This window comes from Drosophila kikkawai, chromosome 3R (assembly GCF_030179895.1).
Source record: "Drosophila kikkawai strain 14028-0561.14 chromosome 3R, DkikHiC1v2, whole genome shotgun sequence".
In the NCBI taxonomy this organism is placed as follows: Eukaryota; Metazoa; Arthropoda; class Insecta; order Diptera; family Drosophilidae; genus Drosophila; species Drosophila kikkawai.
Window position 1 is genome coordinate 15537242 of NC_091731.1, and position 18012 is coordinate 15555253.

The following is an 18012-nucleotide window of genomic DNA, read 5'->3' on the forward strand; positions in this document are numbered from 1 at the left end:
AAACCATATATATTCTTGATCAGCATTAACATGCGAATCTTTCTAGACATGTCCGGAAGAAATCGATTTTTTGGCCAATTTCGCGAAATTTGATAAGGGGTAACATCATTAAAATTAGCAAAAATTGCCAAAAATTTTGATTTCTTACAATTTTAAATTTGGTATGCACTTTTTTTAAATTAATAAAAACTAGCACAAAACTGCTTTCCCAATCGAAATTAATGCATTTTTGGCTTAGTTATGATATATTTTAATTGTTACCTGCAAGGGTATACAAACTTTGGCTGGCCAAAGTTAGCTTTCTTTCTTGTTTTACATTTACTTTAAGAGTTTTTTCGTAAATTTTATTTTTGATTTTAATTCTCTATGGTTTAAATATAAGTTCATTTGTTTTCAGATTGTTGATAAATGTTAAAAGAGAGGATATCTTTTGGGACTTGCGAGAAAAGAACTTATTTTTAATTTAAAATCGAAATATTGATATTTACACCCCTGCGAAGTATTCTAATTTCAATCAGAAGCTAGTCATGCAATGATGGAGTCATTTCCGACTCTATAAATCATATATTTTTGATTCGATGCTCTGATCCTATGGCAAATGGATGTATGTAGATTAAATGAACATGTACAATACCTTTTAAAAAAAATTTTAAAATATTAAGTATTAATCAAAGAAAGAACAAATACATTATACATCATCCTTTTCTAGACTGTCCATCAAATGGTAACCAATATATCCTTCCCAAATTAATCGACAACTGCTGTGCTATATATGGTTTCCGTGATGGGCAATGTCTTAGTGGGAATTGTAAAGTTCTGGATCAGGAGTTCCTAAACATCTGTGAGTGCAATTGCAACGACCGATGGAGAGTATCGATGACCGCGTGACAGGCGCAGCCGTTGGCAGTTGACATTTGCCGGACAGGACGAACGGCTATCCTTGACAGCTGGACGAGCCGGGATCGGGATCGGGACTGTCGTCGCATAACCCACTTCTTATTAAAAACCTAAGCCAGCTTATTAAATGCGCGCGACTTATTACAAACCCTCCTCCTACTTCTCAAGGACCAGAAATGCAGCGAAGGACTCCCCCAAGAAAGGAGCAAACTACTTGAATTACAGCCGAACTTGGCCACGACATTGTCTCTTCTTCACTTGAGCGGAGCGCGCCAAATTGAATTTGTAAGTCGATACTTTCGGAAAAACAAGGAAGAGGAGTTCAGGGCCAGCTTGGAAGGGTTGCCCACTGCGTCCTGGGCCAGCCACTCGACTGACAGAGACAAACCAATGCAGCTATGAAGACGCACTCGGCGTTTGTTTTTTATTGAGGAATCACTTCCGCAAACAAATGCTGTGAGAAGATCCAATTGATGACAGCGAACATAGGTTTCTCACAGGCCTTTTTGTCCTTCAATTATCTGCGGTGGCGCACGCTCCCGTTATCTGCAATTACATTTTTGCGAACCGCAAATGATTATCCTGTAATCCCTTGGATAAATATTAAATTTCAATTAGGCCCGTTAACATATTATTAGCCACTGATCGGCACTATCATCATCGCCGCTACCAGGAGCAGGTCACGTGCCAGTCCCGAGTAGCTGATGATAATCTACGCAAAAGCGAACAACCGCAACCCTCCTCCTCCGTCAGGACTCACAGGATACCGAGGTGGTGACAACCGGCAGAAGATGCGACTGCAATTTTATCAGATTATGTCTGTCCGTGGAATCCCCTGGGTGTACCCCTCATCCCTCCCTTTAACCCACTCAACAGGTGAGAGAGCTCGGCGAATTTTTGTGTGAGAATATTTTGGCTTTTTCCCCGCTTTCACCGAGTTCCCCATGTGTATCGGGTTACCTTACCAGCTCGGCGGCGCTGTGATTTGTCGCTCTCAATAATTCTCATGAGCTGAAATGGAAACGTTCTGTCCAGGAAAAAGATATAGCTCTTAACTGAATAACAAACATTATTCAGAACTTACTCTCATTTACTGAGCACTTAATTTGCGATGGTCAAGCAGCGCTTTTATTAACAGGCGTCTGTAACGGTCTTCCATGTTTACAGAGACTGTTATATTTTAGAGTGGACCACATTTCCAATGGAATGACTTCCCATTCTTATCTATATAATATATAGTAAGAGTTTTTAGGTATGTATTAGCAGTTTATTAAGTTAGTATAATTGTTTAAGTTAATTGAACCACTTAAAAATATTTTAAAGTTGGATCTCGAAGTGATATTATGATGTTTAATAGAAGATAATTTACCCACAATTCTCTCAAAAAAATTGTAATTTATATATAAAATTTATTAAATAAAGAACATTCTTTAAGACTTTGACCCTTGACCCAACACAAAATATATGTTGTTTACATTGTTCCCATGAAGTATTATAATTATTTGCCATTCCTTTAATCCCGAAAAAACATAAATAATACCAACAATTTTATTATTAAGTTGTATTTATTGTGATGGAAAACTTAGGCTACAGTAAACTCCCCCTTAATAACAAGAAAAGCAAATCAGTTGAATGCGCATACGCGAGTGTATCTATTGCTAAGAGTGGCTGGCCAGGACGCTGCTCCGGATATCCGCTTAGATCTTGGGGTCCTGGGGCGTGAGCTTGACGATCTTGACAGACTCCTCCCAGATCTTGCGACCCTTCTCCTCGTCCAAGGCGGCAGCATTCAGGGTGGCCTCCTTGCAGTCCATGTAGTACTTGCCGGACACATTGGCCACTTCATCGGACGTGGCCAAATAGATGGTGGTCTGGGCTCCGGCCTTGGTGGTCTTGAAGAAGCCCTTCGTGATGGCCATCATGGGCAGGTTGAGCGGGAAGGGCACGTTGCGCCAGATGCCCGAGTCGATCATGCCGGGATGCAGGAAGTTCACGGTCACCCTGGTGCCCTCCAGCCGCTTGGCCAGCTCCCGAGCAAAGTAGATATTGACGAACTTGGATACATAGTACAAGTACGCAGCCGGGAAGGTGCCGATGGGATTCAGCTTGGCCAAGTTGACCGAGGACAGGCGGTACAGCTCCGAGGCCACGATCACGATGCGGGCCGGAGCACTCTTCTTCAGGACATCGATCAGCAGGTGGGTCAGCAGGAACGGGCCATAGTGGTTGGTGGCCATGGTCAGCTCCACACCATCCTCGCTCGTCTGTCCGCGGAAGGCCAAGGCCATGCCGGCGTTGTGGATGAGCACATCGATCTTGGGCTCCGTCTTCACGATGTCAGCGGCGAACTCGCGGACGGACTTCTGGGAGCCCAGGTCCAGCTTCTTCACCAGGACCTTGTTGTTGTTCGTCTCCTTTACGATCTCATCTGTAAAATTTTAAAATCAAATCATTATTTCGATATCTTAAATAGGCAAAGGGAAAAGCATTACCCTTAACGGCATTGGCAGTCTCCAGGTTCCTGCAGGCCATGATGACGCGGGCTCCACGACCAGCCAGATCCTTGGCCGTCTCCTTGCCAATGCCACTGTTGGCTCCAGTAATGATTACGGTCTTGCCCTCCATTTTTGTCTGTAATCAAGGTGAGAGGTTAATCAGTTAATCGGAGCCACAAAGCGAATAATATGGGGTCTTTGGGTGGTTCGGAAATATCTGTACAATAGTAATTAGTATGGACAATCCCAGTAATCGGAGTTCGCTTGGAACGGAATGCATCTTGGCTTGTGTACCTATTGCTCTTAATTGCTGAGAGAGCTTTGGGTGACTCACAGGTAAGCGATCGCCCAGATTGTAATCAAGATACTACGGCTTAGACGTTTATGGGATGCTTACAATGCAATGACAGGCGGTAACTGTATCTCACAGATGTGACGTACCTACCGCTCTCAGAAGGTATCTAATTAAATCTGTAATTAAGTCGGCGCGCCACAACTGACCAAGGTAAAGCTGGACTGTGCTTACATTTACACTTTGTAAATTTCTTAGTATATCCGAATAATATATGTTATTTCTTAATTGGAAATACGCCCACAGATATGACTTAATTGTAGGAATTATGGTTTTCCAATCAATGGGAACTTTTCCTAACCTTGAGCTGGAAAGATTCACTCAATTGCAAATTACTTACTGACCTATAGAGTTGTCCAACAAACTCTATTAAAAATATATGTGGCTGTTATTTCTACAGTAACTAATTCTAATATTGAATTGGTATTGGCTTAGTGACCAACATATCGTCAAAAGAAAATCTGACATTGAATGGCTTGTCAATATTTCATTGATCTCCCATTAGGTAAGCCATATAATTTGTATTTCTAACTGGTAAATCTGAAAAGAATTCGCAACGGAAGTAGCAAAAAAGATCCATTTAAGGCGAGAACTGTGTGAGTCTGGTCACGATTTTTGGGCGCGGACAGCACGGGGGCATAGTTTTGGAGTGAATTTTGGTTACTAGGGCTGGGCTTGTGGTTCGGGGGAGGTGCTTTTGTTACCTCGGTGAAGCATCGTCCCGCCGTGATGCGCAGATAGAACCGAATGCTCATCAGGGTGGCCACTATGGCCGCCAATAAAGTTAGGAGGAAGATGTCGCGCACATAGTGCTCGGTTGGCAACCAACCGAAGACGAAACCCATCCTACAAATAGTCCGAGGTATGTATACTACGTGTACATGTATATATCTGTGTCAATATGCAAATCAGATTATATAATATCGGAGACAGCAGAGGCCAGACTATTGTCTGAGGGCACCGCAAAACGGGTTTGGTATTGGGTTTTGAGGTTTTTAGTTTTTTAGTTTTTCGGTCAGTCTGCAAAGATTTTCACAACTCCAATCGTTTATCAGAGTCACAGACTGTCATGAAATCGATTTTGGGGGCTCTTGTGAAAACTTACACTTTCACTTTCACACATGTGCGTAATTATGGCTTATTATGATGAAACGCCGAAAAAACAGCCGAAAACAAAGTTAAAATAAAGTTCATTGGCTGCCGAAAAACGAAGGAAGGTTGAAAACGAAAGAAAGTCTGGGGTTTCGTGTAGTTTTGAGTTTCTGACTTTTTTCTCTGGGTATTTTTCTCCACGTCCACGTCACAAAGATTTCTGTTTCTGCTTTCCTCACAGATCCGAAGACTCGAAGACTGGCTCTGGTTACGCTTGCAAGCACCGCTGAAGAACCCCGCCCCGAGTGCAGTCGCAGTCCCAAAGAAGATATATGTACAAAGAAGACTAGAACTGACCCGTTTTCGGCTTCTGCTCGCCGACAAGTTTTTTTTGTGCACACTCACCTGCTTTGACTTCTTGGCTGATCTATAATTTATTGCAATTGCTGCTGCTTCTGCTGCCTGCACTTTGGACTATCTGCGAATCGAATCGGAATCGCAAACGAAATCGGAAATCGGAAGATCCAAGAGCTTGGTACAACCTTCGCCTTGAACGACTGCTCGGAGACTGAATCCGAGCTCCGAATATGTAGCCGAGGCTGCGGAGAATGCGCGATCGTCTCCACCTGAAATTGGTGTTGCTTTTGCCATAGTCGCGTTGATAGCCATAGTTATAGCCGGGGTAACAGGTTAGCCGGCGGAGAACCCGCTTTCATGGCTCCTCTTTGCACTCGTCTTCTTCGCCGGCTCTCCAAGTGGGGTCATCCGCCGAAAGAGAGAGGCGCCGAGGCAGAAAACTAGTTGCCAGCAGTAAGAGAAAGATCTGCGGCTTGGAGATATGTATAGCCACCTGTCGAGAGCTTTTCAAACCTGGCCAAGTAGTATTATGGCTTAAATAATGGGGCACAAATTATGTGGAGTATAATGACTAGTATAATTCGTATTTGTTTTTACCCGAAACGTTATTACTACACTCATATGGCAGGAACTCAAGGGGAACTTGAGACGGGGCAGAGCGATTAAGCTCTAAAACTCTAATTACACATAAAAAATAACCATAAAAGAAAGTTTTCTTGTTATTTACGATTGAAACTACAGGTGAAAGCACAAAGAACATCTTAATATTTGTTAGGATAATTAATTCAAGCTGCTAAATATTCTATTAGACTATTATCAATTTAAATATAAAACAAAAGCCATTCCTTGTCATAGATAGATAAAGTTTATGATGCGTAAGTCGTTATAAATCCTATGATCTGAATGTTCCAAAATATATTCTTAATGACCTTGAAAAAGTAACAATTTAAAACTTGTATTCATTTTTATTTTCATTATTCAGCATATAGAAAAGTACAATTTATATAAAGCTAAACTTTCTAGGAAAAGCTTGGCCCAAGCCCTTCTAGTTCGTTGCTTAAGTCCTGCGTTTTTCATTTGAAAGAAATAATTCCCCGAGAATTATCGCACAAATATGATTCCCTTAAATGCAATTAATATTGTATTGTACATAAACACATATTTACATTAGGTTCTTGTAATCAATATTTTCTACTTTTCGATGGTGTTTTGCAGGCGGGTTTTTTGGTGCTCCATATCCGTATCCAGATGCTTCGTTAAGGTGTTGTACCACTCATTCATGTGGCTGGAGATGATGTTAATGAAACGAGAGACCTTGGTTTTTACAGTGCTCACAAGACTTTGGGAGAGGGAAGTGATGCTGTGATTTTTGTTTGGGCTCGCTGTGTTCCTGCTGATCTTCATTATTTTGGACTCCTTTTCCTCCAACGGCTGGGTTGAGTCCTTCGGTTGAGCGTCGTCCACCTTGTACTCGTAGAAGCTGTATCTTCCCAGGGGTAGCATTTCCTCGCGATCTGCCTTGTCAATGGAATTCGAACGCATTTGCTCCAAAGAATTTGTCAGGGGAACGGCCCTGCGTCTTCTCATCGCCGGCAGATCCCACCAAGAGGTGATTCCCTCATCGGCTGGCTTTTCTGGTGATTTTCTAGGCAGAGAAGAAGTGCCCTCCTTGGCTCCAAAGATGTTTAGGCCAAGTGATTTTTTGCCTGAATCCAAAGATGCGTCTCGGATAGCTTCATCGCCCAGGGAGAACTCGTGCTCATGCTCGCTAATGTGGCTGAGGAAGTGTTTACCCAACTCCTTTTGTGCCTGCAGAAAATCGTTGGCCACATGACCTAGTTTGGAGTGACGCCTTCTGGCACTTGGCACAGGTTCCACATCCTCCTCGGCCTCTTCCATGGGCTTTGTTTTGGCAGGACCGCTCTTCGCCAGGGTTGCTTTGCTGGAAAAGGGTTCTGGAAAAAGCAGGGAGTTTAATGTGGCTCCCAGATTCAATCGCTTGTTTGGCCTGGGAGCAGGCAGGGCCTCGAAAAACTCTGTGGGCAAGAGACGCAGCTTGCCTCTACCCTCGGATGGCTCCTGTTCCTGTTCCTGCACTTGTTCGTCATCCTTTTCCGCTGCTTGTTGGACGATCTTCAGCTGACTCTTGGTTTTTGGCCTGCGCTTTTTGGGCACCACAGGCTCAGCTTCCTGCTCTTCGTCCTCGCCATCCACACTCTCTATATGCTTAAGGTGGACGTCGCCCTCTGGAAGGCGTGTATAGGTCGGTGGCTCCTCTGGCTGTTCTCCCAGACGCTTGAAGAACTTCTCCTCGTCGAACTCGTCGAAATCGAACAGGGGCTTGCTTTTCCTTTCCGGCTTCCGTATCTCTGTGATCTTCTTGGTCAAAGCTGTTTTCTTACCATTTCGGTTGTAGAAAAAGGGTCCGGAGTAACTGGTGTCTCGCCTGGCCCTCTTTCGGGTCATGTCGCTGGTTTCCTTGAGGACGTGGTGCAACCAGGCCATTGCTTCATGGGGCTTCACCGATTGAGACTTGCCATCCTCCACTTCTCTCTTTGCGGGATTCGATTCCTTGAAGTGCTGCAACAGACGGTCCAGGAGTGAGTCTAGGCTCTCCTCCTTATCCGGAACAAAGCGGCGATTACGGTTGATTGAACTCTGAACCGACCCCCTCGCCACGGCTGTCTCCTCAATCAGACGCTGGAGCAAACGATCCGCAGAACTGTAGCGGGATCGCCGCCTATCCGTGGATGATTCGCCGCTCGACTCTCCTGCCTCCACCTCCGTAAACTGGCAGTGCTCCAAATTGACGTCCGGCAGAACCCAAAAACCAACCGACATGCTGGGCGTGATCAGCTGGAGCGGCTTGCTCGCATCATGGGCCTTGATCAGAGGCGGCAGAGTAGAGTTAACATGCAGCCGGACGTTGTTCAACTGCACCCGCTGGTCCAGTCCGGTGAGGACAAACTGCCAGATCTCGCTGCTGCTCAGGCTGCTGGCACTTCGCACCGTGATGGTGGTAGGCTGCTCCTCAGTGTTGACCACCATAAAAGCCAGGCCACCAGACACGGCGTTGGCGCAGTGAGTGTATAGCTTGTTACTCGGAGCGAAGACATTCAGGGGACGAGCTGGGAACACCCTCGAGCCCATCACCTTCTTGAAGACGGCCGTCACATACAGACTGAAGTTGGGACGCTCGAAGTCCTCCAGGGTCATGCGCTTGAAGAGCACATCGAAGCCACTGCTGGCCGCATCTCCGAGGGTCTGGGCCCAGCGCAGGGCATCCGTGGTCTCGTCGCCCACCAGTCGCTGAGAGGATCGCTCTTCAGGCAAAGACAGCCACAGAGGCACACCCTGCTGTTGCAGGACTCGCAGAGCAGGATCACTGTCGTACAGGTAACTGCCCAAACTCGATTTGGGTAGCATGTTAGCAAGCCTGGTAAATAATTAAAATGTTAAGAAAATACTCTTTCATAGCACGTATCCCTTTAACCACGTACTGTGTCCAGCCAAAAGCTGTATTCAGATCCTTGGATATGTCCACATATCTCTTCGTTTCATCCGCACTGCTTCCCGCTGAGATGTCGGCTCCCATTAGCTGCCAGTCGTCCACATATGGCTTGAAGGTGTCTGTCATCAGCTTGAGGGTGCGTAACTCCTGGACGTAGTCCTTGGCCCTTGAAGTGCCGAAATCTGTGCCTAGCTGCCAGATGCAGTTGGTGATGCCCACCATGTAGGACGTATTCAGGATCTTCAAGGTATGCATCGAGTCCCATTCGTCGGGGGCATACGGCACCGGAATGATCATGGTCCAGTTGACGGCTCTTTGAGAAGGAAACTTTCGATGAGAAGGGATGCAAGGCAGTAGAGCTGGAACACCTTAACTTACCGCGTCCAGCGATTAAAGCCCTTCCATATGATCTTTGTGGGATTCCGCAGCCTAGTCGGTGCATTGCTGGCGAAGTAGAAATCGCCAATGAACTTTATGTGCGCATCGCCCAATAGATTCGCCAAGTTCGTTACGGCTTTGCGACTCTTTCCATCCAGGGCATCGTAGAGATCCTCTGGCCGAACGGCAAAGCTCACGAACTTCTCGTTTACATCGTTATAGGGACGATTTACGTTCAGCTGGACCAGGGTGTCCGCCAGGCACACCACCGCCAGTCCCAGCAGCGCCAGAGTCACGCGAAGATACCACATATTGTAAGCTTTAGTCCAGAGTTGAAGATTCGGATGGAAAGACCGGAGACCTGACAATTGCTCGCTGGCTCCACTACTGGCCGGAGCTCTACGACGACCCGGCTAAATAAACTCCCCCGGGTGCCATCGGATTCCGCTGATCTCGGCAATACTTTTCCGCTGAGCTCTGCCCTCGATGCGCTGACCTTTTTGCGCTGCACCGCCGACGTAACCCAAACCAAGCGCGAAAGTGGGCCGTGGGTTGGAATGCTTCGTTTATCAATGAACCAGGTGAGCTGACCTACTAAGGTTGGGGTTAGACCCTGGAGGCCGTATTCTTAGGCATCCTCGCCCATGGTCGCCAGTCGTTAGAAGCCGAAGAAGGTGAACTCTGGTGAAGGTTTGCCTTGACCGCCAGCAATTAGTAGAATTTTCTACATGCTTTTCGTTTTTCAAGACCTGAAAAGTCTTACATTACTATTTTAAGGGATTCAAATTATAAGACACGTACGTTTCTTTAAAACATTTAATATAGATTTTCGCTTTAACAAAATGGTACATAAAAAATGCATACATTACTAAGCCAACATAATAACTAATACTAATTTAATAATCTTAAAAACAACATCAATTTATAAATTTTGAAATAAGCCAACAATCCTAAAAACATCAATTTTTTATTATAAAATTAAGATTTATTATTTCTTAAAGCATGATAAAATTATAATTTGATCCGCAGGGAAGGAGTCACTTTTGATCCTATAAATCATATAATTTCTTGATCAGCATTAAAACTAAGTCAAGTTATTGTTATAACATTACAAATAGTCAAAAATTTAATTTAATTTAATGAACGCACAGAAAAACTTTTATTTACTCAGTTATAATTATTTTACCTTTAATCAAGCAATATATAAAAACAACAATTTAAGATATGAGAAAATTTTAAGTCTTCTTGAGAATAAAAGGGATGGCGATTTGAAATTAAAATCTTGTTATATACAAAAATATTGAATTAAATATTAATTATTTTTATTTTGCCCGAATGATAAAATTTTTTAAATTTTAAATATTTTATCAGTATGAAAATAGATTTAAATGCAAGCCGAAAGCTAAATTTAATATTTATAAAATATATATATATATATATCTATATATATGTATTTAATATATATTTTAAAAAATTTTAAAAATAACTTTTAGCAAATTTTAATGTATTACATATTTTTTAACAAAAACAAGAAAGGAAAGCCCCCAGCTCGTATTCAAATTCCACCATTCCCCTAGTGCCACGTACTTTCCGACGTCATATTGACTGAACAGAATATGAACACGGCTGGCGGGCTCGTGTGTACACACTGGTGCCCTTTGAATTCGCAAGCCCAAGACCAAAAACCAGATATTAAACAATTTTAAAGTTTTTTTTTATTTTGTGTTCTTTTTATTAAAAAAATTATGTTAAAATCAAAATAAATAAAGAAAAAGATTAGTTTTATATAGCCTAACGGCTTTCATGGGAAACCTAAAGACCGCTCCACTTCGGGGCTGTATGGACGCGCGATGATGACCACCTGGAAATGACAACAGAGTTGTGTGCTCTACTTACCCCTTTCAGAGGGACTGGAGGACTGGACCGAAGAATCGTCGAGTCCCACCGGCCAGGTGCTGTGTTGCAAGTGCGGAGCTGAGTTCCGTGGCTGCTTAAGTAGTAGCGCGGCGGGCGCCTCTCATCGCTTCGCATACTTTTCACAGCCGACTTGCAACGGAAATTACAATAATATATACATGGTTGTTGTAAATGAGACGGGACACGGGGGACGTACAAGTGGTGTTGGACAATTCAAATAAGAAATAAGAAAAAGAAACCTGTTGACCGGCTAAAGCGAGTAACAAGATGGTCCCGCCCATTATAATTGCTACGATAAGAACAAAACAGAATTGCTTTTGCTGGCTTTTGGACTAGGTCCTACTTGCTGGCTGCTGGCTACTTGCCTCTGCTACTTGCCTCCTCCTCCTGCACTCCTTTTGCCTGATCGCTCCTTTTGCTTCTGCTCTTGCTGCTGCTGCTGCTACAATTACAATACTACAGGGCTGTGACTACAAAGTTTTGGGAATCGAATTGATAGCAACAATGCTTGTGGACGACACTCAGGTTGTGTATTTTTTGAATCTTGTATTTTTCGCTACATTAAAATGTAAATTTTGTTAAATATAATTACGCTGACTGACCTCAGATAACTGCGTGTACAGACTGCTTGCTAAAAGGTATAGATTACATTAAGTGGTGTTTGGTTACATCTAAAACAGCGGGTATAAGAAGTTAGTTCCATGTCGGAAGTAAGTTCCTCCACACACGGTCAATGTTCGCTTGGAACTTGAATTGTAAAAATTAAGTCTAGGGCAGCGTGCGGCGGCTGAAAATGGCCGCAGCGCTCTACTCGGTTTAAAATTATGAGAACTTATTCTAGTTGAAGGTCGTAATATGTAATACATGATTCTTTTTTTTATATAAATTGTGTGTGGTTCTACGCACTGATTATCAAAAAATTGCGAGCGGCCTCCGGGCTGGAGCTGCATTCTACAATCAAATAAACATGTCTCTTGGCTGCCGCTTTGAAATTTTTACAATTAACTGATTCATTTATGGCTCGGGGTAGTTGGTGTAGAGATACAAATATTTAGCTTGTGGGCTTTATCGCAAATTACAATGTTACTTAAGTTTCTTGGTTGCTACAATCATGTGAAATTAAATTAACAATTCTATGGATACTGGATATTAAGTTTCGATGCGCCTTAACAATCAATCACCATGTGCAAACACAAATCGAATGGAATCCTGGCCAGCTGCTGTTGCTGTGTACGTGTACTGCTTGCTTGCTGTTCGCTGCTAGCTGTGTGCGATCTGAGATCTCTCTCTGTCTCTGAACGATCTGTTAGTAGTCTGTTTATCTCACACACACACACTGCTCTGTACTGTACTGTACTGCACTGCACTGCACTGGTCTGGTCTGCTCTGGCTTGGTTTTGGTACTGATCTCCCTCTCTGTCTGTTCTACTCCAAGTCTGAACCACGACTGCACTGCACTGATCCTGATTTCACTCCCTCTTCTCTGTCATGTTTGGTTTGGTTTTGTGGTGCTCGGAAAACTTCTTATGTCTATGAACGTGCGTTCATACTCGTTATTGATCATTGAATTGCGTATCGTTTACTTGACTTTGATATTTGGGCTTATACTGAGCGACTTTTACATTATCACCTATAAAATGTCGATAAATGAGAAACGTTATTTAAAAACAATTGGTATGCAAAAGGGGATTCTTAATTGGTTGGTTGGTTGTAGGTTTGTTCTCTAAATACGTTTAGAAACTAAATACGTAAGGCTTAATTAGGGTTGTAGTTGTTGTTGTTGTTGAGTAGGGTGGGTCGGACTGTCTCAGCCATGTTTGCTTTTCAGTCCCAGAGATGCTGTTACAAACTACTACAAAAGAACTGCCGATAAGGGCACTAGTTTATAAAAAAAAAAAAGAATAGCATAAAAAAAAAAACGAAAAAACGTTTGTCAAATCAAACGATGGGTTAATCAATGGTCATACAGGGTTGGATTAGTGTTTGGTTAAGTAGATGGTCTGCCTTCGCCTTTGGGCCTTAACTAAGGTAGTTAATGGTGGTTATAGGAATGTCTCACCTCGTCTGGTATCTCATCTGTCTCACTCCCTCAATATCTGCGGTTGTTGCCACTGTTATTGAAGCCCTGATTGTTGCCGCCATAGTTGCCTTGGTTGCCACCGCCTAAAAAAAAAAACCCAGGATCGTTTAGAACAAATCCACTTTCTTTCTGCTAATCACTAAGTCCACACTAGTGGACTCTGCTTGCTGGCTACTTAAACTGTGGCTACGTGGCCACGATCTTTTATACGCTTAACATAGCGTTGGCCAGCGTCAAGTTAATCTCCAAACTCTATCCACATTCTAATAGTTAGGTGTGTCAGGGTACTGTGTCTCGTTATCTGGGAGCTGTTCATAGACTCTTTGATGGTGCTTACCTCCTTTGTTGTAGTTGCCGCCTCCCTGGTATGGCTGCATGCGGTTGTTGTTAAAGTTACCACCACCACGCTGCGGACCGCCGCCGTAGCTCTGCTGGTAACCACCAAAGTCATTGCCACCACCGTTCCAGTTGGAGCCACCGCCGAAGTTTCCACCGCCATTGCCATTATCCCAAGGACCCATGTTGTTGCCCCAGCTGTTGTTGCCACCGCCGTAGCCGCCGCCGCCGCCACCACCGCCAAAGCTGTTGTTGCCCCAGTTATCGTTGCCCCCGCGGTTATTTCCCCAATTACCGCCGCCATTCTGGAACGTCAATTGACCAGAGTCCGTATTAAAATCACTATTAGGTTGGAAGGTCATCTGACAGTACTTACCCAGTTGCCACCTCCATTCTGGTTGCCATACTGGCCCCCGCCACCACCCATATTGCCGCGATTGCCACCTATACGGCCACCCTGACCGCGTCCACCTCCGCCGCCGCCTCCCTGCATGTCATTCTGCTTGGGCAGGGCCTTCTTCACGTCCACCATTTTCCCATTGAGTTGATGTTGCTTTTGCACTGCAAAGAAAGAAAGGAGAACTTGATCAATAGGCCCAAAAATAAATTAATTAACCCACACAGCGTACTCCAGGTATTATTGTGCCAAATACTTTTTCATCGTTGGCGCACAACAGAAGCACCAACAACAACGATATAATACTGGCTGGGATTTCATCTTACAGTCACAAACGCCACACGAGCGCATTAAACATCGCTGTGAGGAGCTGGGACTGTGTACCCTGAAGAAATCTACTCAATATGCATTTGTAACGAGGCTGCGTGTTACACTGAATTAGTTTTTTTTATACATTCGCATAACATAGCGTAAGCCGACGCTTTGATTCATCTCACAGCGTTTAAATAGGAAACTAACCAGGCGTGGGGTTCAAGCCCATCAATTTGTCAGTACTGTGAAGGCAGAGAAAGGGTTGATTCGGTTCACATGTGGCGCATACATTTTCATCGACTATCCATAAAGATGGGTAGCCAACAGAGATATAATATGAGCCGTATTGATCTTACAGTCGCAAACGGCGCATGAGCTTATCAAGCATTGCTATGCGGAGCTGGGACTGTGGAATGTCATTTGGGTTGATCAGTTATTTGCATTGCAAAACTAGCAGATTGTATTTTCGATTGTAACGAGGCTGCGTGTTACACTGAATTGGGTTTTAAGTAAACATTCGCATAACATAGCGTAAGCCGACGCTGAAATTTATCTCACAGCATTTTAAGGAAAACCAACCAGGCATGGGCAACAAGCCTGTCGATTTGTCAGTACTGTGAAAGCAGCAAAAAGCAAACCCAGAATGATAGTGTGCCAAATACTCTTTCATCGTTGGTGCACAACAGCAGCATCAACAACAAAGATATAATACTGGCTGGGATTTCATCTTACAGTCGCAAACGGCGCATGAGCTTATCAAGCATTGCTATGCGGAGCTGGGACTGTGGATCCTAACCAAATCCTACTAATTATGCAATTGTAGCGAGGCTGCGTGTTACACTGAATTGGATCATGAATACATTCACATAACATAGCGTAAGCCGACGCTCTAATTCATCTCACAGCATTATAAGGGAAACTGGCGAGGCCTGGGTAATGAAGCCCCGCAATTTGTCAGAGCTGTGCGTGAAGATACAGGGGTTGTTTTAGCCGGAGGCCACTGTGGCTCATACATTTTCATCGACTATACATGCAGAGTGACTAGCCAACGAAGATATAATATGAGCCGGGTTACTCTGACAGTCACGAACGCCGCATAAGCATATTAACAACTGCTATGCGGAGCTAGGACTGTGGACAAAGGGTGGCCATACCTCACAATAAATCCCAATTCCACTACTTACACACAACTTTGTCCACAGGATCGTAGTCATCAAACTCCACGAAGGCGAAGCCGCGCTTCTTGCCCGTCTCCTTGTCCATCACGATGTTGATGTCCACGATGTTTCCAAAGTGCTGGAAATAGTCGCGAATGCTCTGCTCGTCATGGTCGTCCTTGAGGGCTCCCACAAACAGCTTCTTCACGGTGGCCCCGGCATTGGGCGAGTCGATCTCTTGGCGGGGCACAGCCCGCTTGGGCTCCACCACGCGGCCATCGATCTTGTGCGGACGCGACTTCTGCGCCTCGTCGATCATGCTCGAGTGCGAGTAGGTGATGAAGCCGAAACCACGAGAGCGCTTCGTGCGCGGGTCCTTCATCACCACCACATCCACGATATTGCCCCATTTCTCAAAGTGCGCCTTCAGATTCTCGTCGGTGGTGCGGTAGTCCAGGCCACCGATGAACAGTTTGCGCATATGCTCCGGCTCGGTGATGGAATCCTGCGGGAAGACCCAAAATATTGATTTTCATCAATGACCAAAACCTAACCTCACTCCAGGCCAGTGAGACACATGCGTAATTTTCAAAATGGCGACCGGTGAGACACCCCGGGGCACCAGAGCCAATTTTCAACTGCGCTTTACTTCCTTCTACTTACGTCATCGTGGCCGTTGGAGTTTCCGTTCTGGTTGTCGTTGTGTCCGCCCATGCTATTAAATATTAAATTAAGGGAATTTCCTGTTGTTTGTTCTGGTTAAAATAGAAATTTGCTGACGCACACGCGTTTTTTGAGTGAAAAGGCGACGAAAAGTGTGACCGTATTGCGGACGGTCTGAAATCTCGGCGGTGGCAAAATGTCAAATGTAGAAGATCTGGTACTTTTGGTCGCTGGGACCGAAACGTCTGGCAACGCTGGTCGCTCGCGCAACAGCGTTGCCAGACTTTTCAGAGGCCAACTTTTTGTGACTGCCAACAGGGGTCGCTATTGGGAATGAGCGGTATTTTTCGAATTTTTGAGTCCATTTGAAAAAAAGTTCTTTTATTAAATAAAAAATATTTAATTTTATTTACTTAAAATGAATTTAAACACAAATTTTTACAAACTAGCATTAAAAATAAATATACAAAGTTATTTTAATATACACATACTCAAAATGCATTATAAGTATGTGCCAGTAAAATAAGTTAATTATAGCAATAAATATATTATCGATACACAGGTGACTTGGTTAAGATAATACATTTATTTACATTTTTGGATTTATTTAAATTAAACACTCTTTCATTTACACAAAATGACTTTTAAAATATAATATATATATAAATTTAATAACTATAAAAATGATTCATTACATAAATACCATCTACTATCCTTATTTTATCCCCAGATCCTCGTATTATAGATATTGCCAAAGCTTCATATTTTTGCAGCTCTACTGCTGATATTTCTGAGATGTTTTCATATTTAATAAATAAGCTGCAGAGCAGCAGACATATTAACTTAAATCCTAAATAGCTTATATGATTTTTTTACTGCCAGAAGAAGATTACATTTTTAGCTTTCTTTTCTCAAATGTATTTCTCTTGTTAGATCAGGAAAGCCCACTTTTCTTGCACCGATAATAAAATTCCTCTTGTAGTTGTATTGTTATTTTTTATTTACGCCCATTAAATTGCCTCATATAAATGGTATATCTCTGGTTTATTTTCATTTGCCTTTGTTTTTTGTATGCATATCAGCAGTCGTCGGCTGCCTTTTTGCAGTTCAGTGGTCAGCGCTCAAGGAATTACGCCGCCGGTTGTGCTGTGCCTACGCGTGGAAATTTGTCCTGCAGGCAGCGACTTTTTCGGCTCATTGAATTGGCCGGGAGGAGAGGCCAGGTCAAGATTTCGCCATGGCTCGGAGGTGCGAAGGGAGCTCGCCGAGCACGTTTAACAGCAACCACGTGACGGCAGTGTAATCTAAAGCCACATCATCATTAAATATTTACACTACATTATAATTCCCGTTCTTTTCTTGTGCGACTCGTGTCCCACTCACTGGGAGAAAATGGGTGTAAAGATTATAGTCTTTAGTTAGCACTGTTTAAGTATTTTGCATTAACGGATTAAGTTTACCTCTTAATTTTAAGTATCAACGTTACATATGTGTTTTATTTATTCTGTGGTTTTTAAATGGTTTTTAAAGCAGGTCTAAAAGTATGCAATAATATATTTTTGTTTAACATTGATTGTATATAACGTTTAGCTTATTTTTTTTATATTTTGTATATTTTGTATTGATAAATTCTCTCCTTTTTCATATGAATTTCCCGATTAACCTTTATTTTTTCGAGTGTACTCAGAGTAAGATAGAGATAGGGAAATGATAAAAGCATGAGAACGAAGAAGGCCCACGACAAAAGGACGAAGAAAGAGTCGGCGCTGGCGACACAACCGCAACATTCAATTAAACGTAATGTGTTGTTTGTTGTCCCTTGAAGGACAGGTTGAGCCTACGCCCCTTTCTTCGCCACCCCGGTTCCGGAGGACCCAAGCCCGCCGTTTCTTGATAATAAATGTAAACTTTTCACTTGAAAAATTCACGGCGCATAAAGAAGGAAATAAAATGAGATGTCTACGGATAATACAGAATTGCTCTGGGTCTGGGTCAAGTCAAATATCACAAGAGAAATCCATTAACCTGTGTTTCATCTCGGTTAGCTCTCCCACCTGGCTCTCTTCCC

At 43.4% G+C, this 18012-nt stretch overlaps 3 protein-coding genes across 4 annotated transcripts; all 3 read right to left on the reverse strand.

The window, feature by feature from the left end:
* Window positions 1-2443: 2443 nt before the first annotated feature.
* LOC108084304 (retinol dehydrogenase 14) lies at window positions 2444-5413 on the reverse strand. The gene is made up of 3 exons (XM_017180467.2): window positions 5242-5413; window positions 3390-3528; window positions 2444-3325 (listed from the first exon to the last, which is right to left on the reverse strand). Exons 2-3 carry the CDS (start codon window positions 3520-3522, stop codon window positions 2595-2597), a joined length of 864 nt encoding a protein of 287 aa, XP_017035956.1. The 5' UTR covers window positions 3523-3528; window positions 5242-5413; the 3' UTR covers window positions 2444-2594.
* Window positions 5414-6180: 767 nt separating this feature from the next.
* Window positions 6181-9511, reverse strand: LOC108084303 (uncharacterized). Its single transcript, XM_017180466.3, has 3 exons — window positions 9083-9511; window positions 8694-9017; window positions 6181-8629 (listed from the first exon to the last, which is right to left on the reverse strand). Exons 1-3 carry the CDS (start codon window positions 9391-9393, stop codon window positions 6385-6387), a joined length of 2880 nt encoding a protein of 959 aa, XP_017035955.1. The 5' UTR covers window positions 9394-9511; the 3' UTR covers window positions 6181-6384.
* A 2462-nt stretch (window positions 9512-11973) lies between these two features.
* Hrb98DE (Heterogeneous nuclear ribonucleoprotein at 98DE) lies at window positions 11974-16105 on the reverse strand. 2 transcript variants are annotated; one of them, XM_017180391.3, is made up of 6 exons: window positions 15945-16105; window positions 15309-15786; window positions 13792-13976; window positions 13417-13720; window positions 13059-13162; window positions 11974-12629 (listed from the first exon to the last, which is right to left on the reverse strand). In XM_017180391.3, the coding sequence occupies exons 1-5, from the start codon at window positions 15993-15995 to the stop codon at window positions 13089-13091; spliced, it is 1092 nt and encodes a 363-aa protein (XP_017035880.1). In that variant the 5' UTR covers window positions 15996-16105; the 3' UTR covers window positions 11974-12629; window positions 13059-13088. The 2 variants fall into 2 exon arrangements, with proteins under 2 accessions (XP_017035880.1, XP_017035879.1); XM_017180390.3 differs by lacking the exon at window positions 13059-13162.
* Window positions 16106-18012: the final 1907 nt, after the last annotated feature.